The sequence below is a fragment of the Poecilia mexicana genome, unplaced genomic scaffold, assembly GCF_051168715.1.
Source record: "Poecilia mexicana isolate PSO_F unplaced genomic scaffold, ASM5116871v1 scaffold_9, whole genome shotgun sequence".
Taxonomy (NCBI): Eukaryota; Metazoa; Chordata; class Actinopteri; order Cyprinodontiformes; family Poeciliidae; genus Poecilia; species Poecilia mexicana.
This window is the reverse complement of record NW_028263378.1, coordinates 15,654,942-15,680,807: the sequence shown is the minus strand read 5'-3', so window position 1 is coordinate 15,680,807 and position 25,866 is coordinate 15,654,942. Positions and strand designations below refer to the sequence as shown.

General features: G+C 39.8%; 3 protein-coding genes across 10 annotated transcripts in view; 2 read left to right on the top strand and 1 right to left on the bottom strand.

The window, feature by feature from the left end:
- Positions 1-220: 220 nt before the first annotated feature.
- LOC106928546 (uncharacterized) lies at positions 221-2,726 on the bottom strand. Its single transcript, XM_088008847.1, has 5 exons — positions 2,645-2,726; positions 2,224-2,508; positions 1,942-2,071; positions 1,680-1,813; positions 221-1,218 (listed from the first exon to the last, which is right to left on the bottom strand). Exons 2-5 carry the CDS (start codon positions 2,338-2,340, stop codon positions 442-444), a joined length of 1,158 nt encoding a protein of 385 aa, XP_087864973.1. The 5' UTR covers positions 2,341-2,508; positions 2,645-2,726; the 3' UTR covers positions 221-441.
- A 380-nt stretch (positions 2,727-3,106) lies between these two features.
- On the top strand, positions 3,107-9,742 carry zcchc8 (zinc finger, CCHC domain containing 8). Its single transcript, XM_088008846.1, has 14 exons — positions 3,107-3,338; positions 3,461-3,500; positions 3,585-3,659; positions 3,957-4,059; positions 5,275-5,352; positions 5,443-5,546; positions 5,755-5,820; positions 5,901-5,961; positions 6,064-6,200; positions 6,327-6,469; positions 6,618-6,721; positions 6,944-7,030; positions 7,796-7,916; positions 8,014-9,742. The coding sequence occupies exons 1-14, from the start codon at positions 3,113-3,115 to the stop codon at positions 8,808-8,810; spliced, it is 2,142 nt and encodes a 713-aa protein (XP_087864972.1). The 5' UTR covers positions 3,107-3,112; the 3' UTR covers positions 8,811-9,742.
- Positions 9,743-10,510: 768 nt separating this feature from the next.
- Positions 10,511-25,866, top strand: part of clip1a (CAP-GLY domain containing linker protein 1a) — a 28,935-nt gene continuing 13,579 nt past the window's right edge. The window contains exons 1-16 of one of the 8 annotated variants that reach the window (XM_088008839.1): positions 10,511-10,642; positions 13,848-14,050; positions 14,984-15,298; positions 15,925-16,463; positions 17,035-17,159; positions 17,272-17,488; positions 17,588-17,785; positions 17,900-17,991; positions 18,073-18,133; positions 21,623-21,727; positions 23,671-24,549; positions 24,657-24,773; positions 24,928-24,985; positions 25,100-25,183; positions 25,331-25,487; positions 25,637-25,769. In XM_088008839.1, the coding sequence (XP_087864965.1) occupies positions 15,208-15,298; positions 15,925-16,463; positions 17,035-17,159; positions 17,272-17,488; positions 17,588-17,785; positions 17,900-17,991; positions 18,073-18,133; positions 21,623-21,727; positions 23,671-24,549; positions 24,657-24,773; positions 24,928-24,985; positions 25,100-25,183; positions 25,331-25,487; positions 25,637-25,769 (2,856 nt within the window). In that variant the 5' untranslated portion in view covers positions 10,511-10,642; positions 13,848-14,050; positions 14,984-15,207. Of the gene's footprint in view, positions 10,643-10,693; positions 11,078-11,687; positions 11,877-13,847; positions 14,051-14,983; positions 15,299-15,924; positions 16,464-17,034; positions 17,160-17,271; positions 17,489-17,587; positions 17,786-17,899; positions 17,992-18,072; positions 18,134-21,622; positions 21,728-23,670; positions 24,550-24,656; positions 24,774-24,927; positions 24,986-25,099; positions 25,184-25,330; positions 25,488-25,636; positions 25,770-25,866 lie in introns of those variants that run through there. The other 7 variants (XM_088008838.1, XM_088008837.1, XM_088008845.1 and 4 more) reach the window with 7 other exon arrangements.

Here is a 25,866-nt window from a genome sequence, read left to right as displayed (position 1 = left end):
GAAAGAAATGAATATGGTTTAGTTGAGTATTTGTTAATTTAAGTCAGTGCAATAACATATTCCACATTCTCCTAATATTGCGCACATTAGGATAAGTGTTCAAGAAAAGCAGAGTTTGAGGACAATTGTAGGCTAATGCAAAACTCTGGGACTTGGAAAAACTACTTCCTATTATTTGATGCAAAATTACCACACAAAAAAAAGACCATACAGGTGCAACTTATACTTTGCCAAAATCAAGTTATATTATAAACAACAGTAAAGTATTTCTATGAATGAAATGTTTTCATAGACAGTTTATAAACCAAACTATAACCTACAATGATCCCACAAATTTAGGACTGGAAATGATTTATCCTTTGGACAGAAGTGCTTCACACAAACATGTCATCTATAAGAGTTGTGCAGGTATGATGTTGGTAGCTCTATGGAAATCCTCTCTCATTTACATATAAGAGTTGAGTAGAGCACGTGAGCGACACCGGTAATGAGGTTATGGTTCGCAAACTCCAGAATAAGGAGCAGGATTGGATATTCGCTGCGTCTCTTTCCTTCAGTCGACTCATCACACAAGCCCATCCAGTGCAGCAGCAGAGTCTGCATAGCCTCTGGAAACAGTTCTGCAGCCAGCTCCTCTGCTGGTGGCAAATCACTGATCTGTTCGATGTGCTGAACTTTGAAACTCTCCACTTTCTGGCTGATGCTGCTGTTGGCTGCATGAAACTGCTGCCCGATCCACCGTCCTATACAAGTAAGCATGTAACTCGAATACACAGAGTCTTTAGCCCAGTCTTCAGCGTTCAGCAGTGCTAACGCAGCTTCAGTTGCATCCTTTTCATCTAGGCTCCCATTCATGTATCGATCAATGTTCTCTAAGAGCAGCAACATTGTTTCCAGGCGATCTGTGCGGCCTTGAGGGGGAGAGCGGAGTTGGTCGTCCAAGTGGTGGAGTTTTTCTCTGAGAGCGGCTACAGCGGGATGGATCTGCTCAGTTTGGCAGCTTTGTTTGGTGAAAGTACAATAATCGTGATCTGCTGCTGTATCAGCTGTGTCTTCAGCAGAAGCATGCATGACGTTCCCGTCGATCTGGCTAAGATCGTGTCCAGGTATTTCCAAATCTCTGTCAGCCACGCTTGGAGACGCTGGAATGTCAAGCTGCACATTGAGGCTGTAATTCATTTCCAGTGGGCTTTCGTTCATCTGTGATTTCCAAACATTCTGCGACGAAAAGACAATCTGAATTAAATATTACACATGTCCAGTAAGAGTCAGATGAAACAGAAGCCACTCTTCTTGTTTCTTGAAGATGTTTCAACCCTGAAGAAGTCTTTCGGCTGAGACATGAAACGTTTTCAGGAAACAAGAGAAGTCCACTTCCCTAGGAGTGTCACATCCAAAACAACTGAGAATCTACACAAACACATCCTGTAAGAAATGTACATACTCCCATCATGAAATAAATATAATTTTGGGCTTTTAATTATTTTAATACTAACATCTAAAGATACTGCAGATTTTCTCTAAATATATATGCTAAATATATATCAGCTCCCAACTGATATTTGGTGAAAGATACTCAGATATTTTCAAAGAAATGGCTCACTTTTTAGTTTACGTAAAATTATGACCAGAACTGTAGAAAATAATCTGTCATAAGGTTAATGTGCATGCATTTGTACCTGGAAATTCTCCAACACTGCAAGCTGCTCTTGCTTATTGTATATTTCAAAGGCTAAGCGGAAAAGTCCTTGAATGCTGTAAAACCACAAGCTGTTATTTGCAGCAGGAACCCTCAATCCCTGGAATCTGAATGCTGCAACAAACAAACAAACAAACAATAAAATAGGTTTTAAAAAAAGTAAGATAATAATAGCCAACACTGCCGTAGCCATGGTGTTGAGCTTTTCAATGGACTTTAATATGATCAGTTGTACATTTTACCTGAGGAAAAGTGTATTTTAGTGGCAAGTCCTTTCTTGGCAAACTTGGCATGGTACCTGGGGTGGTTTTCCACCCGGATGTCAGTATTGGACAGGAGATCAGCTCCTAAATACAGTGGAATTACTGGATCCTGGCATAAAGGAAATGAAACTCGGAATTATGTTATTTGACTGCAGTTAATATAAAAATGTGTGCTTGACAATTGTAACACAAATTTAAAGTTTAGATATTGTCTTTAACTAAATCTTAATCAAATTACCCGACCAGATCTGAATATTTTACCTGCAGACAGCTGCTCAATCTGAACGATGTTGGATTCGCTAAATAAATAAAACGAATTTTCCGACAGTCTCCTTCCCACTGCGGTAAAGTTAACGGGGCAGGTGAACAGCTTGACATAACTACAAGCAAATAAATAGTTTTTCTCACGCTGGCATTATGTGGCGTATCAATTGTATGTTTACCTTCTTCTTCTTCCTGGCGGGTGGGCAGGAATGGCTGTTCTTTCTTCTTCTACTTGTTTAATGGTGGTTAGCAATAGATGTTTTGACGCACTGCCGCCACCAACTGGAAGATAATATTTTACTTTAACAGCTGCAAAATCTATCAGGCTACAAGCAGTACAGCAGGCAAACATGAATCAACTTTTTTTTTTGTTACATTTTTAAAACAAAATTCTGAAGAGTGTGGCATGCATTTTTACCAAGAGACCCCTTTGCTCTGATAGCCATAGCAACCATTACTTCGAGATACTTGCACTGTGTGTAGTTTGTTAAGCGTTCTTCTTCTTCTTCTTCTATAACGTTTTCTGGCAGTTTATATACTTAGTGTATTACCGCCATCAACTGGACGGAGATGTAATTCAGAAATTCATTTTATCCTATATATCATCTAACCTTAAAAATAATTATACAATATGCATACTTTAACACTCACACACTCATATATACTAAATCCTCTCAACTAATTTTGTATCTCTTAAATATTTCATAAGTGCTTGAATTATATCATGTTAAGCGTTTAATTTGACTTTATGTTATTAATGGACGAAAAACAAGCTTGTTTCACATTGTTTGACGTCTATTAATTAACCTGAAATACATGACTGTGAGATTAAATGAGCGAATCTAGTCAGATCACGTGACAGGGAGATAACCAATGAACGCACAAAATGGTTCGTTTCATGACTGAACTTCCGTTTAGCACTGGAAGCCTAAAAATGGCCGAAGTTGATTTCGGAGACAGTGAGCTTTTTCAGCAACTGGAGGACTCTGCTCCACCGGTCTCAAGACACATTCGCTTCACAGAGGATGATGGAGAAAACGAAGAGGCGAGCGAGCTCCGGAGCAGGCTGGAAGAGTGTGAAGATAATATCGAGAGGCTTTCTGAGGAGAATATCCTTGCGTCAGTGTAGCATGTTTGCTATCACTAGCCCTGACTGCAAGCTCTCGAGCTGTAAAATATGCAATTGTTTTTCGCTGCATGTGTCTCTCTATTTCTTTAACGTTTAGCTCACATAAAGTATTAAGACGGAAGCTCAACATCCTGACACGACCGAGGTAATCTTCTAATTGTAAACCTGACTGTGTCCACTTTAGCTAAAACGAAACCTAGCTGAAGCACATTTCTACCTGCCTTTACAGCGGCATCACAGTGGGAGATGTCAACATCGACGGCCCACTTCTTCAGATCCTCTTCACCAACAATATTATATCAAAGTAAGTTCAATGTTGCACCGTTCAGAGGGGCTTATTTGAGGACAATAAGATGGGAGACCGTCAAATAGAAACTAACATTTGTGTATTTTTCGTTATGTCTGTACTTTTAAATAATATGTAAGAAATTTACTGGAATAGATGTAGAGTCTATGTTACTTTGCATGATTGGTAGCTTCCGTAGATGTTAGCTAGTGGACGCATTTTGACCTTTTAATGAAACAAAAAGGTTTGTTTCAGATTGAACAGCTCAAAACAAAGGTTTGAAAGAACGAATACTAAATAATGCTTCTCTTCAAGACAATGTCGCCAAGAAATCGAAGACTGCATCTGCAGTGTCATTTTGAAGCACCAGAAACCAGGCAATGAAAAGAAGATATCAGTGTTTCACATGAAACCGCAGGTATTTACCTAGAAATTTCTTGTATTTTCAGAATTGTTTTAAATTGATAGTCCAGGATTGTCTAAACTAAGTGTGGTTATGCTAGAGAGTTATAAGCTGTCAATATCTTACCTGTGGTAAATCAGCATATCCATTTTAATATACAAAGTTTTTCCTGCAAGCCATTTTGCTTTGCATGGGTTAATGGTGTGACTTTTCAAAATGCATTCTTAGGTAAAAGTAAAGTATTTCTCACAGATGATTATTATTTTTTTTACACTTTCAAAGAAAAACTGTAATAGCTGCACCTTCATCTTGGCGGCAAACATCACCAGGCTTGAGTTTTAGGATCATCGTAAGGAGGAATACAGGCAGCTGGCTGCCTTTGTGTCATGGTCAGACCAGGAAGATCTTTGAGCCTTACGGATATAGAATGTAAAATGTAGTTTAATTCACTTTTAATTTGTGGGTCTCGATGCTTTTAAATTTGCTCGGCGATCATATTTTGTGCATTTGTATATGTTTAAGAGGCTATGTTCTGTTTCAGACTCCAGTCACGGATGAAAATAGAGATGTCATAAACTAATAAATTACCTATGATAACAGAATGCAAATACAATGCGTTAAGTCTGGGGCTTTTTCCAAAGTTGTTTTCTTGTTGTTTGGTTGTAGCCCAACTACCACGTGGGGTGTTCTCTGTGCTTGAACCATGTTGTTGAAACCACAGATTTAATCTTTGTGAAATTAAAGGTGCAGCTGCAAGCAGAGCAACAAGTGCCAGAGTTTTGTAGGGACATGTCCTTAAGTGTGTGCTTATTGAGAAATTTAATTAACTTGCAAACCAATTACTTTGCTATACTAGTTCCAACTTTGGCATGTTTCATATTATGCAAATAATTTACTGTGTAAATCAGTGGCTTTTCAAATCACAGCCCAACACAAACATGCCAGCGACTTAAAGGCTCACAAAGTAGCACTTGTATAAGCCACCATGACGTTTTTTTGTTTGGAATTGTTTATACACCAAAAGTCAGTTTTGCTCTTAGCAGCTCTTGGGTATCACTTCAAGCCATGAGTTTCAGCCTCATAGTCTAACTAATACAGATTTATGCTAAATGAAGATGCTGAAATAATAATTACTGCAGGGGAGATATTGGCTGCTTTTAACCTTTTTAACTTTACTTTAAGATATCCCTTTAAATAAACTTCCACTGAAACATGTTTCGCTTTCTGAAGAATTCAGCTTTTGCGTTGGATGAAGATCCTGATAAGTTGTCCGCCAGTAGTGTGAGAACTACAACAGAAGCCTTTAAAGTAAGTGCCTAAATTTATCTCCACAAAAAGCAGAACATGCTGTCTCAAGAAAAGGAAAATGTTATATTATTGTACTGTTTTGTCTCTTAGGTTGTTGGGAGTGTTTTATATTTTTCTACCTTCAGTGTTGACAAACTTGGACAGCCTCTGGTGAATGAAAACCCCCAGCTGACTGATGGATGGGACGTTCCAACGTATCTTTGAAATGGATTATTTAGGATTTTCCCAAGGATTTTTGTAGCTGATTTGCTTTGGGTGACATTTGGGTTTCAAGAAAAACTTAAGACAGAAAAAAGCAATAAATTACTATTCACCAAATATCTTTAACTGTTGTATCAAAGTATATTTGATACAAATAATAACAATAAAAAAAGTAATACACCTTCCTGAATTGTTGCACAGCTACCAGCAGGTTTATAACCAAGTTATTGGAACAGATGGACTAGAAATGGAAACTAAAAACAAAAGGTTAAAAGACTTAAATTATTTATAAAGTTTTCAAATTTGTCTACTAAATGCTTACATTTGTGGCATGATTATTTTCACAGACCCAAGTCTATGTGTTTCAACTGCGGCTCCAGCGCTCATCAGCTCAGAGATTGTCCCCAGGTACTCGACTGGAGCTGCTAATATGGCAGGAATCCAAGTAAAACTCTCAACAAGGAAAACCACTACTTGATTTTCTGCATTTATACTTTGTCCCCTCCCTAGCCTAAAGACATGGCTGCGATAAATGAAAGGAGAAAAGCGTTTAATCAGAACTTGAGCCAAGTCACTCAGAGCAACCAGCGTTACCATGCCGATGAAGTTGAGGAGCGCTTCGGAAAATTCAAGCCTGGAGTCTTAAGGTAGGATTGATAATTTGTGCAAACCAGAAGAAACAATGATCACACACATAACTTCCATTAAAATCAAAGGGTGCATATTTGTTTATATTTATGAATTAATTATGTTTAATTTTAATTTCTAAACAGCGAGGAGCTGTTAGCAGCACTGGGAGTAGCCGGCAACACCCTCCCTCCTCTGATTTATCGGATGAGGCAGCTGGGTTACCCACCAGGCTGGCTCAAAGAGGCAGAGATGGAAAACTCTGGTTTATCACTCTATGATGGAAATGGTACGTTTTCTGTTTGTAATCATGTTTTCCTTTTGTTTTTTTTTTGTTTTTTTTTTGGGGGGGGGGGTGTTTCCGATAAAATTATCATGTATTATGGTTGCACAAAATTTGGACCTTGTCACAAGGTATTTTTCTCCTGTTTTTGTAGTGTCAAATGATGATGTCGGCAGCACTTCACAAAACATTTCTTACGATGTTTCCAAACTGGTGGATTTCCCTGGCTTTAACGTGCCTGCACATCAAATTAAAGATGTAAGTACATTTCAAACTAAATGCTTTATACTGAGCACACATTTTTTTTAATCTGTAGGTACTGTAGTCTTGAATTTGAAAAAAAAAAAAAATAGATCTAGGAAAAATGTTCTGGATATCCATTATTGCATTGACTGCATAGTTTTAAATTTGGAAGTTTTGGAAAGATCTGGTGTAATTGCTCTGCGTTTTTAAAAAGTTGTGTTCTTGTCTGACTTCCAGGAGTTCATGCATTATGGTTCGATTCCAATGCAGACCAGCCACATGAAGCAAAACTATGCAGCCTACCTGTCCAACAACTTCCCTAAGGTAATGCTTAGAGTTTTGACTTTTCATTCTTTATGTCCAAACTCGACAATATCAAATCATCCAGTTCTTCTATACGTTTTCATGCAATGTCTGCATCAACTTTCTACAACATAAGGACACCAAGAGCAATAGCACAAGGCTTTATAAAGGAAGGCTCTTTGATAGGGCTGGATAATAAATCATCACATTTATCACGATAAACACATAATCTTTAACGTCAGTTAGAATGTTTGGTAATTTCACTGAAATCTGATCCAGAGCTGCACAGCATCCTGGGAGATGTAGGCAGAGAAAAGGCTTTAGCTGCTTAACATTTCATGGCCTGTTAAGCACGGTTGATGACATTAACTAACTTACTCACTCATCAGTTACCTAGCAACTCACTCACTCTTTGGTTACCTAGCAACAACCTGTTGAGTAGCTTGCACAGCAGCGGTTTCAGGTCTTGCCTTCGTCCCTCATAACTGCTTAAAAATGAAAAAACAACAATGTGGTGTGAAAGTAGAAAATAGTGCAAAAGAAAACTGGATAAAACCGGAGAGATGATGTGACTGGTTTAGCAGTACTTCAGATGTTCAAATAAAAAAAAAAAACCTAATCAATAATCATCAATATTGCCTGATATGAAACCCTTACCTGATACATTTTTATGTATTGTCCAGCTATACTCTTTGAACTGGAAAACATCATTGACTTTGTGAGGAACTTGTTTTTGGCTGCACTGCTTGATCAGAGCCCTAAAATCTCAGTTTTCTTTGCCAACAGCCTGGTGGCTCCTCCAACAAAAGGCGACAAGAGTTCGACTCATCCCCTCATCTCAGGAAGAAGACCAAGTCTAGCCCAGATCAAAACTCAGACAGAAGCTCGGATATGGACATTGAATCAGGTATTGCAACATTTCCCAGAATTGATGTTCACTTTATGTCTTGCAAAAACTTGACTTGAAATGCAGAATAATAGTAATTCCATTGTGCTTTTCCCAGATCCAGGGACACCATATATATATCGATCTGGTGACTTCCAGTTCCAACCACCCCTACCTCCAGGCTCCCCTTGCTACAGCTCACCTCCTCCACTACCTCTGGGCACTCCTCCCTCCACGCCTACTCGCCCACCTCTCCCTAAAGGGACACCTCCACCAACTCCCACCAACGGCTCTCCAGCTCTGCAGAGGCAGGAAGTGCTGCTAGCAGATGAGACTGTCGAGGCAGCAGAAGACGACCTGACTCTGGAGGAACTAGAAGAGCAGCAGAGGTTGATCTGGGCGGCTCTGGAAAATGCTGACACAGCCACAAATAGCGACAGTGAGACACCAGCTTTAGGTACACCTGTTCCCAGTTCGCCCAGTGTTTCCACATCAGCACACATTGACACGGAAATGGAAGATGTTGATGAGACGGTAGACACGGCGAGACCTGATGAATCAAGCTGTGACAGTGAGAATCAAAAGAAACCAGCTGTACAAGAGAGTTCGATTCCAATTTATCAGGCCATAAAAGTAGAGGACGAAAGTCCTCAGAGCCCCGACATAGAGCCTGTCAGACTCCAAGATGACAGCCCTGACAGGCCAAATGCAGAGATCCCAAATGACGGGGCTGGAGATGTTTTGTCTAGTAATGAGAAGATCATAGCCGTTCCTCATCGGAGCAAATTTGCAGCTGGCATTGTTCAATTTGAAGACACCCCTGAATACACGGAAGTGGCTGAAGCCACTGGAACGTACCTGAGAATCAGAGACTTACTAAAAGGCTCTCCTCGAAGCTTGTCCAAGAGAAAATGAAATGTTTCTCACATCAATTCCGAACACATGGACATTTTAAAACCAAAATTTCTCATCCTCACTAAACTTGATCTTTTTTTGTTTATTTGTTGTCATATATAAGGCTACAACGCACAGTTTAAATTTCTGCTGCAGTAACATTACCTTTTTGTATGCTTTATTTTTTTTATGTAAATCTGTATAGTGTTTAATTTTTATATGGTCATGTTTAAGTGACTTTTTTTTCTTGTCAAATTCGGATTGCTTTGAAGGTTTTAAGTAAACATGCCTGTGTTCTCACTTTCTGCCTTTATTTTACTACTTTGCCTACATTTTTACTGGGATGGATAACTGGTTACGAAGCAAAGGAACTGGACCACCAGTCATGCTTGGCATGTGTCGTAGAAATCTTTTTGACCGTTCCAGATTTTTGCCACAGTGAAATGCAGATCATCCATCCTGCAGCCCTAAGAGGGTGGTTGAAGAGACATCTCTCATCCCAGGAAAACTCTTCAGCTCATTACTGGGGATCACAAGGGGTTCGTACACCAGAAGGGATACAAGTACATAGTCCTTATAGTGACCTGTGAGCCTCTCTTTAATCTCCTCCTTTTTCAAAGTATCAGTAATTTGTGAAACGGCCTCACAACCACAAAAAGGTCTACTGCTACCTCCAGGTCAGGGGTCTGTCTTTGCAACAGGTGGATACGTTTAAATGTGTTGTTGTCTTACAAGTAGGATGGAGAGTGAAGAATTAATGGGTCTGTAACCATCAGCTGTGGCCAGGAGAACATGGATTCTTCCTGAAAGCAATGAGATGCAAGCTGCTGAAATCACTCCTCCATAGGGTGGCTGAGCTCCAACATCTCAGGACGGTGGCACAGACTAGCATATAAAAACATTTTTAATTGTATGTCTTTATGTTTTGAAGCAATAAATGATGGTATTTTTAATTGTTCCCTTTTCTAGCGGACGCCTTTATATTTATGACCAACGGGAAGGGTGATGATGCTAACTTTGGCTATCGATAGCTAAAGTATAAAATCTGGTGCTGGTTATTTCCACATGCATGCCATTGTGGTTTAATAAAATTTAAATTCAAAACTAGAAAATATTGATATGAAATCTCTTGACAACTGAATAAATATAAATTTGATAAATATCATTAAATGCAGAATTTAATTGTTAAACATCAGTGTTTTTCAACCCTGGTTCTCAAGGCACACTGCCCTGCATTTCCCTGGGGTGTGCAGAAGCAGAGAAACGTCTAAAACATGCAAGGCGGTGTGCCTTGAGGACCAGGCTTGAAAAACACTGGCATACATGAAGTATTTAAACTTCATATCTGACTGCTTAACCTGCACACTTAACTGCAAACCAATTACCTTGTCTACTGTATGTCTAAAGCAGCATTAGTCCCGCCCCCTGACTTTAATTGGGAAGGCTGAGAAATAAAGCGCAGTTATGATAAACTGTAACACAGGGTTGTAAATAAATTAATAAAAACGTTAACTATTAATTCAATTGTAATATGTATAAAGTTATTTTTTAAAAACAACTTTTACATTCAATTTTATTTGTAAGAAATTATCGACATGTATCTAAGTGTTTTTTAATTTAATTTAAATAATTTATTGAAGGATTTATTCACGTGGCAAATATTTGCGAAGCGAGTGTTTGGTCTTGTTTGAATAGAACATCTTTGGTCAGCACCCACCCTGACGTTCCTGTTGGCCGTTGAATAGGCGGCTGCTCGTGCGGGATCAGAGCAGTCGTAGTTTTCTACTTAGCTAGCTAGCCAGATCATATTTTTTTTCCCTCCTGAAGACGGAGCCTGTTTGGGAACGTATCAGGTCAGTAGTAACTCCCACCGAGATTGTGTATTTTCGCGTGTCTCTCGGTCCGTTTGTGTCTGATTAGCAGGATTGGTCACACCAAGAGAAAGTTGTTCAGGTGCTGTTGACGTTACTTGAGGTGTTAGTTAAGCTAAGTAGCTAAGAGCTCTTCCGACCACCGGCTTGCACTGCTCGGGCCTTACGTTACTTAGCAACTAATCACGTCTGTTTGTCAGCGGGACATCAGATTGGGGATTCGAATAAGCCGGGGAGGTAACAGTTAAGGCAACAGACTGCGGAACTATCCACACAGGTGAGCCAATCTCGCTGGTCGTAATGCCGACGCTCAACTTGTGACAGCAGCAGTGTTCCTGTCTGGGCTTCGCTGACATTGCGGAGTCTTTCAGACTTGAGGAATTTGTTCCACTCGCTCGGCTCACGACGTTTTTTAAGGTGAGGGAATCTTCTGACCGTTTTTAAACGTTAGTGCCTCCCTGGAAACAAGCTGTTTAAAAAGACTGTAAGGCGAGTTAGCTGACATTTTTGGTAGTACATCATCTGCTACCAGATGTGCCACCTCATCGTCTGATTCTAATCCGTTAGCTTCAGGCAATGAGGTGAACAAGTTGTGCTAATAAGCCATGTGTTTGACTTAAAACGAAACACATTTCACTATGTTAAAATGACACTGAAAGACTGTAATGTGTCACTAAAGCAGATGTGCTATAATGGACTTTGGATCTGTGTTGTAGTTTAAAGGTCTGACTTCGGCTTTTATGATTTTGCCTTTCTGATTCAGAGAAAAGCAGCTTAGTTTCTGTTGGACTGATTATTGAGGCTGCAGTGTGTTTTGCCAAGAATGTTTACAAGTTTCCTTCCTATTTACAAAAAGAACATTAGGGTATCCACAAGCCATTATTGTGTAGATTTGATTTTCACTATTCATCAGATTGTTTTCATTTGAAGAACAATTCACAAAAATATAACTGTCCAATATTCTGGTTGGACATTGTGTCTTACGTCTGTATGTAGACTGTGAGGATTGATTTCGGAACTGATCAAACTTAAGACAGAATCTCACCCTTTCTGCTGCTTCTCTTTCTGTTGTTTTCTTTTCTACACCTCCTCTGTCAGTGCCAGCAGGGGCCTACGTAATCATCCCAGCAGATGTTTCCTCACTGAGGAGGAAGAGCTACAGTTTGGCTTTGCTTTGTGACAACAAAAAGGAGTGAGAGACACTTCAGATTACAAGGTGTTCTTATTTTTTTCTGGGGGGGGGTGAGATGGGAGGGGAGTGAGACATTTTAAGAAATGTCTTTCCTTCCACCTGAGGTAGTAAACATGTACATCAACAACCATGGGTTGTGGAGGTGTCCTGCCTGATGTATGTGAACCTGCTGCACTTGGTTGCTTGTTCATTAAGTCACGGGCTAATATTAACCCACTGAAGGACACTGTGGAATGAAAGCCCACTGGTTTGTGTAACAATTTCCACTTTCAAATTGGGTAGCAGTAAGCAGCTCTTCTATGTTGTGAAGACAAATATATGGACATTTTTTCATCTTGTATTTTTAATTCACGATTTTGGGGGAGGTTTGCAAAACTGCTACTTGAGCCTGCACTATATTTTGACCCTCACTTTAAACATGAAGGCTGTTGTCATAATGAAGAGGTTCAGTTCAGTATTCCTACCATGTGGGGATTTCAGTTCTGTTTTGCAAACTACAGTCTGTGTTTCTGTTTACATTGGTTAGAAAAAAATAAAGGGCTTTTACTGAAGTTATCACTCGGTACTTTTCATTTTGAAGGTCAAATATGATAATTATAACATTTTCTATTTTAGTTTTGCTTGGGCCTGTAGGACACAACAGTACTACTCAAAATCAAGAAATGTCTAAAGAGGGGGAAAAAAAATGTAAGAAGGAAGAAAGCGGACACAACGTTGGGGAAAACGGTGCCTCCAAAGAGTCGAATTCATAAAGTGAAGATCTATGTGTCATTTAGTTGGGAGGAAGTCAGGAAAAATATTGTCTGAGAGCGATATCTTGGAGACTTAAAAGAATCAGCACAGTAGAGGTGTAAAAGGATTCTCTGGTGAATCTGGCGAGCGCTGTCTGCCTGTAATTCACCACTGATGAATAACGGCTTGTGACAAAGGCTATAATTGGAAACTGTCAAAGGTTCTGCCAGCATTATAATTCCTGCTTCAGTTCTGACCAGCATTGTTTCTCCACCATTTCTTCCAACAACCGTGTCACCAGAATGGAGATTTTTTTTTTTTTTTTTTTTTTTTTTTTTTTTGCTAACAGTACATGTAGGTCTCACATTTCCACACATAATCAGCCTGTGTTTTAATTGTATTTAACTGTGCCACAGTAATATGGTTGTAATGTAGCTTAGTTTCTTGCACGTGCTCTGGCTCTCAAAGTTAAAGTTAATGCTGCACATGTGGTTTTTGAAGTACTGCAGACTGCAGCTTCAGTCAAATGCTCTCGCCTTCATTTGGCTTCAACGCTTAGTAAAGATGTCGCATCTAAAGCTCAATAACGCGGGTAAACATGCAGGAGGAACGCTTAGAGAGAGATTATTGGTTTAATGCAAACTGCAGACCTCAGCTAATGTTGTTTGGGTTGCCGCTTCCCTTAAATCCAAGACCTTAGTCGTTTAATAATCCTTGGGTAAAAAGTGTTGAAAGCAGAGAGAGTTTCTTTCAACATATTTATGTATTCTACCTCTAAAATGGAACGCTTGACCTTTATCTTTCTCGAAAATTTTACAAAGCACTGGAATTTGGCTTCAATTCAAGCTGTAGATTAGACCAGGAGTCAGAAGCAAAAGATTAACATTACTGGGAAAATTATTTTCCACCTAAGTGGATCATCTGTAGTTGACCGCATCAGCTCACCAATCACAGCTAAAAAAATCATCTCGCAAAACTTTAAAGGTCTGTGTTGGACATTAATTGAACAGATGCAAGCATTTCAACTGTTATTTATTTTATCTCAGTTGGATTAAAAAAAAAAAAGTAGAGATTCATTATTTCTCTGACCTCCTTTTGAAGGGAGAGGTCTGACGGGAATCATTCATGACACATAAAGAGAAAACTGGAACACCGCATTCAGACCAAGTCATGCCTGTAGATGGCTGTCCTTTTTTCACAGTTGTCTTCGGGGAGATTTAAGAGCTTCTCTTTATTCTATCCAACTTTTTTTTTTTCTTTCAGTTTTTGTGTAACTGTGTTGCATGAGGCAGCAGTCTGAGCAGAAGAGTCCAGACATCACGAACCTCTGTTACTTCTTCCAACCATGACATGTCATCTGTCCAGCAACTTTTGATTCTTTCCTGAGGTCTCCACCCTTTGCCACTCCTTTATTGTTTTGACAGTTAAAGACGGCGTAGCTCTTATAGCGTTTTCATGATCGAAAGGTATGCTTCTGTTTTCCTTATCCTGCTGAGCAAAATTTCTGTGGTGTGTGTGAACTATTGTGGTATTTTTCCTGGGAGGGGATCGTAAAGCCTGCCGACATGTCATGCATGTTTGATGCCATTTCGTCAAAAAATTAAAACTCGTTTTGCTATATCAGAAATGGTGACATGAAAGCTGCAAAAGGACAGTCGCAAGCTGTGAAGAATTAATTTCCTGTGCTCGGCTTTGCTTCATGTTTTCTTGTTTGTTTTGCTTTCACTCATCAGGAACCTCAATCTTCATGTTCCTTTTTTTCTGTCTCCCCCTTCTGCCGTATCACTCTCTGTGTAAAGCAAATATTCACACGAATAGGTCCAGAGTTCTCATTAGATGGCCTTGAAACTCACGTCAGGGAGGCTAATGCATGTTTTATTCTATCATTAATGTAAGCATTGTGATAAACAACAAGCAGAGGCTGTGACTGAGCCTTATTCTGGTTGGTGTCTGCTGTGTCTGACAAACAGGATAATCTGCTGCCGGTACTGGTCGTGTTTCGGCCGTAATCCCGTTTTAGAAAAGCTGCCAGCGAGCCATGCATGATTTTAGACGGCAGAATGATTGAGAGAACATTTCTATATCAGCGTTGCTTCTCATCGAGGTCACACGATGAAGCATTAAAAACTTCACGATGTCTTAACCGACGGCGGCAAATCGGCTGGCCTTTCTGCCAGGATATTTTTAGATCCATGACTCTGTGTTCTGTGAAGACTGTTGTCATAATAGAGACACAATGCTTGTGCTAAAATCAAAGTAAATGACAGTGATTGGAGGATATTTCTGCTTGCCATTAGATCATTGATTTACAGTTTACATTGCGAGTCCATTATTGATCTGTGGTTCTACAAAAAAAAAAAAAATTAATAGAGTTTTGCTTTGTCTTTCTGTCTCAACAGGGTTCCTTTTTTGTAAGCAGAAGCTTTCCTCCCTTTTCCCCTTTTTCCTGTTTTTTTTTTCTTTCTTTTTTTTTTTTCATTTTTGTTTTTTTTTTACCCCTTCATTATTTGAGGAGAGAACTGCTTCACCATCACAGACCCGGAGAAATCTGTTTTGATGCTTTTGAATCAGCCTTCACCCACTGAAAGACACGAGCTTTGTGGGTCGGATCACTCCAGGAAATATGAGCACAGCCAAGCCCACCGGGATCAAAGCTCCCACCAAGATAGCAAGACCACCTGGAACCGGAGCCCCAAAGACCAACCCACCCACAGGTGCAGTATGAATCAGCGAAATTATCCCTTTTTGGCTTTTAGTGAAGGTTCTTCTTGAAATGTGTGCTTTATACTGTATTGCTGGGTTTTGTGAGGTTGCTAAATAAATTAAACTGTGTAAATTCTTCTACTGCATTTTATTTGCAACCCAACAACTGGAGATGCTCAGATCAAGTTGTTCCTTGCCTATGTTGACTTCTGATTTTCTAATGTTTGAGTTGGAGACATTTTTTCCCTTGGAGTTATAATGCATAAAGAGGGGAAACAAATGCAGACTTTTTGATGAATGTAGCAATTTTTAATCACACTGATATTGTAAGATTATCTCAATTTATGCCGGAAGTATATAGGCCTAAATTTCATTCTATACTTGTGAAACAAAAATAGGAAAAAAATGCAACAAAGCACATTATGCTCGGGGAGGAAGGAGGTGTTTCCTGCCTTTTATATTGATTGAAGTTCTTGCATTTGTTTGTATTTGCTCCATTTATCCCAGATCAGAATATTGGCAGACTCCAACTCTGACTGACTGACTGACTGGATCTCTGACAAGAATGCATAAAGAACTCAATCTGTCTAAGTCATTGACTTAATGGAGCAACTCTGTTCTCTTTTTGTAAACGCAGCTAAACCTGCTGTGGCTGACAAATCAGCTGTCGGAGATGGCAAGGACGCTGAAGACGAGTTCCAGATTGGGGAGAGAGTATGGGTGAATGGAAACAAGCCTGGCTACATACAATTCTTGGGAGACACGCAGTTTGCTCCAGGAAAGTGGGCAGGAATTGTCCTGGATGAGCCGATCGGGAAGAACGATGGGTCTGTGGCAGGGGTGCGCTACTTCCAGTGTGAAGCCCTTCGAGGGATATTTACGCGCCCCTCCAAGTTGTCCCGCACAGAAGGCGATGCTAACGGGACCCAGACTGCGCCACAAAGCCGCGCACCATCTCCCACCCCTTCAGTCGGAAGCGTGGCCTCCCAAACCCCTGCTGCTAAATCAACCTTGCCTTCAAGTGCTGCCACCGCCAAGAAAGCCTCTTCTGCCGCACCAGCTACAACAGAGCCTTCTAACCTGGCAAAAACAAACAGCGGCTCCGTCTCCAACCTCTCTGAGAGCGGCTCCGTCAAGAAGGGGGAAAGGGAGCTGAAGATGGGCGATCGTGTGCTGGTAAAGTCGGTTTCCATTGCTGCTTTTTTTTTTTTTTTTTTTTTTTTTCCCAGGATTGAGACCTAATTGTGATCCATGCATTAGTATTTACATGGATGGTAACCTTGAAGCCACATGTCTCTTGAAACTGCTCACACCCTTCAGCCGTTTTAGTTTTACAAAGTTAATTCCCATCACCATCTGTTTACAGTGCTTTCAGCCTAATTAAGTGCTGATGAGCACTTTCCTTCCTCCTTACAAATTCCCTTTTTTGTCTCTTGTTACTGCCTGAAGGCTGTTTGGCATTCTATCCTCACAGGAAGTGTTTCTCATGTAATGGGGCTGCAGAGCAAATTTACTCACCATTACCAAATATAGCTTCTTGAGAACCTTGCTGTTCTCTCCTGTAATTTTATTTTTATAACTATTCATGTCCAGTTTGAACATCCAGTTCCAAGCTTAAACACGTTTGTTTCTGTTGCTTTTATGGAATGATCTCACTCGAGGTTTATTAGCAAGCAAAGCGGATTGGTTTTTAGGCTTTTCTGTTGAGAGGATTATGTTGGCTAATGTTTGGTGTTTTCCCTCTCAGGTTGGTGGCACAAAGGCAGGAGTGGTGCGTTTCCTTGGAGAAACGGATTTTGCCAAAGGCGAGTGGTGTGGCGTGGAACTGGATGAACCTCTTGGAAAGAATGACGGGGCAGTGGCCGGCACTAGGTACGAAAGCCACGTGATTCACGAAAGACTAAAAGAAATGTCGTTTTAATAAACCACACGCCTTTATTCTGCAGTTGAATTATTCTCACTTTGTTCATTTTTTTGTCTCTAGATATTTTCAGTGCCAAGCTAAATATGGCTTATTTGCTCCAGTTCACAAAGTCTCGCGTATTGGCTTCCCCTCCACAACTCCAGCCAAAGCGAAAACGACAGCTCGAAAGGTAGTGACCACACCAGGCGGGCTGAAGAAAAGCCCCAGTTCCTCTTCAATCAGCACCATGAGCTCAGTGGCGTCCTCCGTCAGCACCAAGCCAAGCCGGACAGGCCTGGTGAGACGTCGCCACACTTGACATTGACACCTCACTCTCGTGAACTTGTTTTATTCGGAGCCTCGCTGTATGGTCACGCTGGTTTTTCTGTTTGACCAGCTAACTGAAACGTCATCTAGGTATAGTCGAAAGATTTCGGGCACCACAGCGCTGCAGGAGGCCCTGAAGGAGAAGCAGCAGCATATTGAGCAGCTAATGGGTGAGAGGGACATGGAAAGAGCCGAGGTGGCCAAGGCCAATAGCCATGTTGGCGAGATGGAACAAGAGATCAGCCTGCTCAGAGAAGACCAGGAGCAGGTTGGCTCACAAATTACAAGTTTGGATGTTGGATTAAGTGCATTTTTTTCAGTCAGTATTAAGGCTCTTGTTTTTTTTTTTGTTTGTTTGTTTGTTTTGTTTTGTTTTTTGAAGATGGAGTCAAAGATGGATCAGCTCCGTTCCCTGGTGGAAGCTGCAGATAAGGAGAAAGTAGAACTGCTAAATCAGCTGGAGGAAGAGCGCAGGTGAGAATTGTATTTGAGACGAACGCGCCTTCACATCAGACACTGTTTTTGTGTTTATTATGATATTTAATTGTTTAACAGGAAAGTGGAGGATCTTCAGTTTCGAGTAGAGGAGGCTTGTATTACCAAAGGAGACCTGGAGGTAAACTTGCAACACATAATATCTCTGAGGAAAAGTGCAAGATGTTCAATAAAAATATGGCAGGAATATTCTTTTTTTTTTTTTTATGGCCAACTAGTTTCAATTTTACAAAAATCGATATATTTTTACGAATAGCATGTGCTCTAACATCAAGTATAGTTCAACTCAATATCTTCATTTAAATAAAATCTATTTTAAATACTTGATTTTCAAAAGCTAATTTTTTTTTCCAATGTCTCCCCTGCAAGATGATTCCACTTGCAATTAACTAGCATCCTTTGTCACAGAGTTGCAGTCTAGGCAGTTCTGTCCATTTGCGTTTACTCTTCTTATCCATATAGAACCATCTACTTGTCCAGTTAATTTGAATAGGAGGTTTCTAGCTTTATCATATGTTAGCAGATGTGCAGTCAAATGAAAGTAAAAAAAAAAAAACAGGATCCAAGAAGAGAGGCCCAAAAGCAGGAAATGGTCACATAACCAAACTCAGTCTATCAATCGATCTAAACCTGACATTGTCAGGCATGAGTCAATTACAAACATGTTGCTACTCACAGGTAAAGGGATTAACAATTGGGTTTAAAATTTGCTTTGTCTATCAGTATGAACTTGTTTTACGTATGACTTTTTTAGCATTTTTATTGCATCAAGTTTAAACAGAAGTCCTGATTGCTAAAGTAGAACAGCCGAGGGATATCTGTGTTTTCTGTATCTGATGAAAAGATGCATCTGTTTCACAGCGCTATGCAGGAAATCATAGCCATCATGAAGACATCAGAGTTTGAATTAATGATAGAAATGAAACCAATAGGGTTGGAAGTCCCGGTAACACTTTATTTGAAGGGGGTGAATAAGACTGTCATGACACTTTCATAAACACGACATAACACCTGTCATGAACATGAATAAGTCTTCATGAATATTTCTGACTGTTGTCATAAAGCGTCATTTGGTAAATTATGACACTTTTAATACAAAGTTGACATTATTCAAATTGTCTTTGTTATGACAACTTGACATTAACCAATAAATCATTACTGTTTAAACTTTACCTTTAATAACATAAAGTTACCTAATTTTTAAAGTGCAATCAGTAATACTTTTATAACAAATTTATATCAGTAATGATTTCTTGGTTAATGTCAAGTTGTCATAATAAAGACATTTTGAATAATGTCAGCTTTGTATTAAAAGTGTCATTATTTACCGAATGACACTTTATGACAACAGTCATAAATATTCATGAAGACTTATTCATGTTCACCACAGGTGTTTATGACAGTGTCATGTCAGTCTTATTAACCCGCCTTCAAATAAAGTGTTACCGAAGTCCCCTTTTATCGCTTCGTTACTTGTGTTCTAAATTTTTTTTTTTTTTTTTTTTTTTTGTTCTAACAAAAAGTGCTGCATTTAAAGCAGCATTTTAAAGCTACTTTAAATGGCGCTTTAAATACATAAAATGAACACAGTATAACCAGGCGAAAATATAATTCCTTTAATTTTAAACTGTTACAGTTGATGCTCAGCTGTGATTTTTGGTGCCTTTCTGTCCAGTGATGTGACCTTATGACTTGTTCTTGCCTCCCATCCTCGTCTTTCATGTTGGTCCAGTGCTCAGCATGAAATCACTGGATGCTCCCCTGTCATTTCACTTCACTGACATGAATCCCTCCAGGCTATGCAGTCAAACGTAATGTCTACTCAGTTTGATTCGCACGCGGTTTTCATGATTATAGGTACTCCAATGGAAAATAACTTTTTTTGTAATCACACCTTGATTGGTTCTTTACATTTGATTAGATTCTAAACTTTAGCTTTATAGCTTAAATACATGCGATGCATGACCGAGCAGTTATTTAATATAACTTGTATTTTGATTTTTACCTAAAGTTAAAATGAGGTTTGTCATGTTCACCCAGGAGCACAAATATATTTTGTTTTATGTAAAATCATTTATTAATCTCGCGCAATACTGAAAGTCAAATCAGATTAATTCTGTGTCATAATTCAAAGTGATTTTTGTTTTACAGAAGAATATTTAAGTCACAAGTCTTGCACATGATGGCCTGTTAACTGCTGGTTTATTATACTTACAGTTGAAGCAACGGCCTTGGCAACCAAGAGAGAAATGTTTTTGTTTTTGTTTTTTTTCTGGTATTAAATCAAGGCTAAATGTGCTACAGTTTTACCTTCATGATACAGAAAATGTCTGTTAGAATATATTGACCTTACAGTGCCTTGCAAAGGGATTCATGCTACTGTGTCAGAGTACAACCAGAGTTTTAATGTTTTATTGGAAGTTATATTTGATGGACCAAAAGGAAAGTTGTGCATTAGTGTGAAGAGGAAGAAAAATGACACATGCTTCTCCATTTTCCTTTTTCCAAATAAAGCTCTAAAATATGAGAAGTGCATTTGTGTTCACACCCCTGAGTCAACTCTTTGTGGAACCAATGTTTTCTGCAGTTGCAGATCCTTTTTGGATGATTTTCTACCACATCAGACTGAAAACTTTGCCTACTTTTTTATAAGGTCATGGCTCCAGTTCAGTCAGATTGGATTACTGGTCAAAGAGTCTGAATTGGCTGGTCTGGACTTTGACTGGTCCACGTAAATATGACTTGGCCTAAACCAGTGGTTCTCAATCCTCTGTTGTATGCTGAGGAAGTAATGCAATCATTTGAATCAGGGGTGCTGGAGCAGAAACTGTTGTTGCCCTGCTCTGTGTTCTTTGGCCTTCATCATGCTGTTATTTCACTAATAAACATCGGAGGCCGTCACAGTTGGATTAAATTGCACACACTGGGGCTCTATTCTGAAATTGGTGGTTTCCACTTGGTTGTATTTTAGTGAGTAGCGTGTCTTCACAGATTTGTTTTTGTAAAAGTAAAATAAAATTATATTTTTTCTTCTCAAAATTTGCCATTTTTTGTTGGTCTCAGATAAAATCTCTGTACAACAAATGGCAGTTTACGGTTGTAACGTGACATGAATGATACCTTTGCAAGTTGCTGTAAGTTACAGTTTAGTACAAGGAGTTGCTACTGATTATGAAAAAGCATTGGTTTGATACACATGGTCATTGTTGTTTATTAATCATAACAGTTTGCTTTATTCACCAGGTGTCAGTTTTGCATGTTTATGTCTACAACTGCCTGCTACGGTCTCATCCCTATGCTTGTCCTGCACACCCATAAACATGCATGTGTTGTATTTGCCGTCGCCCATTCACAAGAAAAGCCCATTTGCAGCCATTTTGCCCCCGCATGAAATTCCTGCATGTGGTGTCTTCTCATTTCCACCCATTTACGACGCACCGCGCCCATCCAGATCCAGTTCCCAAGCCCTTCAGTTCGTCACACACACACACACACAAACGCAACTCACTCAACTCTCTCTCCTGTTTCCCCTCCCTCTCTGTCTGTGTTGGGCTGGCATGTGATGGTGGCACTGGTGTGTTCTCTTCCTCTCCTCCTTGTTTACTAACAGACGCAGACCAGACTGGAGCATGCCCACATTAAGGAGCTTGAACAGAACCTGCTCTTTGAAAAGACCAAAGCTGAGAAACTCCAAAGAGAGTTAGAAGACACTAGGGTAATGAATTCTGCCTGGGGACGGGGGTGCTGCATTGGGAGAGAGGGCCTGAGGCGGGGATACACAGCAAACACATGTTGAGGTTTTCCGAGGTGTCGGTATAGGTTTGTAAATGTGTAAAGATGTGATTTTTACGGAGTTTAAAATTGATCTTGTACTAAAAAAAAATCAGCTTGTACTGTAAATATAACCTCAATGGCCACTTTATTATGTACACCTCCTAGTTAATTGCGGTCTTGATCACCGTTTGCCATCCTATCTGCCTTAATTCTTCACGGCAGAGCTTCAGAACCATTCCTTGGCTATTTTGAATCATATTGACATGATTGCATCATAAAATTGCTGCAGGTTTGTCAGCTGCATATCCATGATGCAAATATTCTATTTCTCCGAATCCCAAAGGTGCTCTGGTGGCCTGAAATCTGGAATATTGAGGCAAATGGAGCACAGTGGACTCATTGTCATGTTCAGCATTTCGGTCTGAAGTGGTTTAAACTTTGTGACGGGCTTGATTATCCTGCTGGATGAATCGATTTATCCACTTTGGTCAAAAAAAAAAAGGATGGGCAGGTCAGCAGTAATATTTAGGTAGACCATCCAGTTGGTACCAAAAAAATATTCATCACATAAATACGCTACTTGGCACTTTTACACAAGGCAGAATGGTTCCATCCCTAAAGTCTGAATGCTGCACCTGACTGAAAATGATCGGACCAGGCAATACGTTTTCAGTCCGTTATTGTTCTAACTCTGTATTTCTGTGAAATACGATCTCATTTTCCTGTTCTCATCTGACATAAGTCTTGCCTGCTTTGTTTATCTGCTGTAGCCCATCTGCTTCAAGGTTCGACATGTAAGAGTGGATATTCTGCAGACCTTGAGCCAGTCTGCTTATTCTTCTGACATCAAGATACTTTTTTTTGTTTTTTTTTCTTGCCTACACCGCTGTTTTGATGGGCTTTATTTTTGTTAGGAGGCAGTACAACACGTGTATGTAATAAAGTGGCCAATAATATTTAACATTTTATCACTAAAACTTAAACTTCCTCTAAATTTTAACCTGATTTTCTGTAAATGCTTCCACCAAGCTGCTCAGCATGAACCAATGCTTTTCTGATATTGCTGCTTAACCAGACAGACAACTTTTCCCCGTCGCCTCAAATCATTGTCCCAGATGTCCCATGTCCCATCCATTTGTCCTGCTTATTTGGCGTCCCTACGTTTTGCTAGTATAAAACCTATTCCCCACTCCCCTAACTCTGAGTCCTGGTATTCCTTCATGGTATTGAAGTCATTATATGCACTAAATTCTTAATATAATGTGATTTATTGTGTGAATTCATTTTCCTAATAAAAATATGTGACATGTCAAAACCAAGGTGGAAAAGTATGAAAGAGGTCGGTGAAACTTCTTTTGTGGTATTGATGCAGTAATTTGTTTCAAAAGAGCCCAGAGCAAATATTGAGCGCACATAGTAGACATTTTGTAATTTTTTTATTTATTTGGGTTTATGTGATATTCAAATTTTCTGTCAGTCTTAGTTTTAAGTTTTCTTTTGCCGTAAGCCATAATCATGAAAATTGGCAGAAATAGAAAGTATTATGGACATCTGAGTGTAATGAATAAATAAATAAGAGAGAATATTAAAATAGGTTTTAATCTACAAATTTTATCTGGAATATTAAGTCTGTCATTATTTAAATTGGCTTTTTTTTTTGGCCACAAGAGGTCAGTATAATTCCTTTTTGTGTGACCAAAAGTTTGTATATTTTGTCTTTAAACATCAATTTGATTAGTTTCTCTATTGTAAAACAGTTTTTATTTGGCCTGTAATGTCATTTTCTGTGAGTCGCACAGTAATTTTAGACTTTGTTTATGCATCACTATTGTGAAGATTTCTGAATAGAATTCCGTAGCAAATGAAAGATTTCTGCTTTTTAAGGTTGCTACAGTGTCGGAAAGATCCCGTATCATGGAACTCGAGCGAGACCTTTTACTGCGCAACAGAGAAGTGACTGGCCTCAAGCTGCGTCTTGAGATGCAGCAGAACTCCGAGGACCCGAGCGGCACCCTGTCCCCTATCCTGGAAGAGAACAACTCTCTTAGGGATCAGCTTTCAGCTGAAGAAGCTAAACACCAAGAAGAGGTCGAGTCATACAGAGCAAAGCTGGAAGCGCAGGAAAAACTCCACAGCGAGGCGGTCGCCCAGCTTCAGGCGACATCTGTAATGCTGTCCAGCGACAAAGAACAGCTACAGATGCGCTTAAGCCAAGCAGAGAAGGACAATGTTGACACCGTTGAACTGTGGCGTTCAAAGATGGAGTCTGCCATGGAAGAGCTGAAGGCATCTTTTAGCAACGGTGCAGATGCTCAGATGGACGAGCTTGCGGAAACCAAAAGTGCTCTGGAAAAGCTTAAGGTGGAGCATGAAATAGCTTTAGAAGAGGCCTCAGCCAAACACGAAGCCAAGGTCTCAGCTCTGACCCAGGAGATGCAGGCACAGCTGTCGTCTCTGTCCGAGGAAAAGGAGCGACTGGAGGAGTCACTGCGGTCCAGTGTCGAGAAAGCAGAGGAGCAGCACCTGGTGGAGATGGAGGATGTCCTTGGAAAGCTTCATGCTGCTGAAACCAGGATAAAGGAGCTCGAAGAAAAAGAAACCAGGCTGGCACAACAGTTTCAGGACAAGGATACAGAAACCAAAGAGCAAGAGGGAGATATGGCAACTCTACGCAGCCAGTTAGCACAAAGTAACCAGGAGTGTGTGGCTCTGAAGAGTCAAGTAGAGGAGCTCCAGAACCAAGGAGATGGCAGTAGAGCAACGGTATGTTAGAAAACGCCTCTCGGTCATTTCACCGTTCTGTAGTATTGTCTTTTTTCTTTCTTTTTTTCTTTTTTCTCAGTATGAAGATAAACTTTTGCTTACTGCAGGTTGTGGAACTGAGCTCACAGTTGGAGGGTAAAGAGCAGGAAGTGGTCACCTTACAGGAGAGTCTGACTACACTACAGCAGCAGAAGGACGTCATGGAGAGCGAGATTAAAAGCCTGGTGAGGTTCATAGAACAGTGTTTGTGATTCTCTATGGGACATAATTGACTTACTCCTCCATTTATTCTGTGCTTCTGTGACTACAATGCCTTCTTGTTTCACTCTTGTCATGTATAATGACATAACAAATAAAAAATGTTTTTTCTCCCCACAGAATCTAAGGCTGCGGCGAAGCACAGAGGAGCTGAATAAAGCCATTGAAACTATGAAAGGTAGCGGATATAGTCATCGTGGGACGTAATACCCCTAATGTTTTACTATGAAGAGTTTACAGCTCTTTTCCTTTTAAGTTTGCTTGGATTAAAACCGTGTTTTGTTTTGGACAGAAACAATTGAGAATCTGGTTAAGAAGAACGAACACTGCACGTCCTTAGCTAGTGAATCAGAGACCCTAAGAAGTCAGCTTGCTGGTTAGCAGATTGAAACTGTGTTTGTTCTGTGCTGAATAATTTGCAGTAAGGTTGCATCAAGCCAGTATTATGTTGTAGTATGTTTTTCTCTTCCCATTATAACAACATTTGGACCCTATAAGTCAGCTGGTCTTGTTTTTCCTTTAGTAACGGAGCGAAAACTGAAGTCTGCAGACGAAAAGCTTGAGCAGCTGTCAAAGGACAAGAGCAAGTTGGAAAACGATATTTCAGACATGATGAAGACGTCTGGTGACGATTCAGTCCAGCTCACAAAAATGAATGAGGATCTCAAGCAGAAGGAAAGGTAGTGAAACTAAATACTATTTCTTAAATGTTAAAATTAGTTTGGTTTTAATCTACGCGTTATTCCAAATTTCAGACCTGTTATACTTGCTGTGTTAGAATAGTTGTGCAGTTTTGTAACCTGTTATCTCCTTTGTTAACATTACACAGGAGACTTGAGGAGTTGCAGAATCAGATGGCAGAGGAAAAAGAGAAGATGGCAGATTTGAAAGAAAAGCTCCAGAAAGAGCAGTCCAACAAAGGGCATGAAATGAGTGTTCTTCAGGAGAAGATAGTTACCTTGGTTAGTATTTCAGGAATGTAACAAGTATGCTACTCAGTATTTTCTGTATGATTTGACTTGAAAACTAACGCCACTTCCTTTAACTCCTATAGTAATG

Excerpts from the sequence above, each read along its gene's own strand:
- zcchc8 (XM_088008846.1), top strand. The coding sequence starts at position 3,113 with ATGGTTCGTTTCATGACTGAACTTCCGTTTAGCACTGGAAGCCTAAAA. Across the intron at positions 4,060-5,274 it reads TGTTTCACATGAAACCGCAG|AATTCAGCTTTTGCGTTGGA; the intron begins GTATTTACCTAG and ends CGCTTTCTGAAG. Across the intron at positions 5,821-5,900 it reads ATGGAAACTAAAAACAAAAG|ACCCAAGTCTATGTGTTTCA; the intron begins GTTAAAAGACTT and ends TTATTTTCACAG.
- LOC106928546 (XM_088008847.1), bottom strand. The coding sequence starts at position 2,340 with ATGTCAAGCTGTTCACCTGCCCCGTTAACTTTACCGCAGTGGGAAGGA. Across the intron at positions 2,072-2,223 it reads GATTGAGCAGCTGTCTGCAG|GATCCAGTAATTCCACTGTA; the intron begins GTAAAATATTCA and ends CCTTTATGCCAG. Across the intron at positions 1,219-1,679 it reads CAGTGTTGGAGAATTTCCAG|AATGTTTGGAAATCACAGAT; the intron begins GTACAAATGCAT and ends TTTTCGTCGCAG.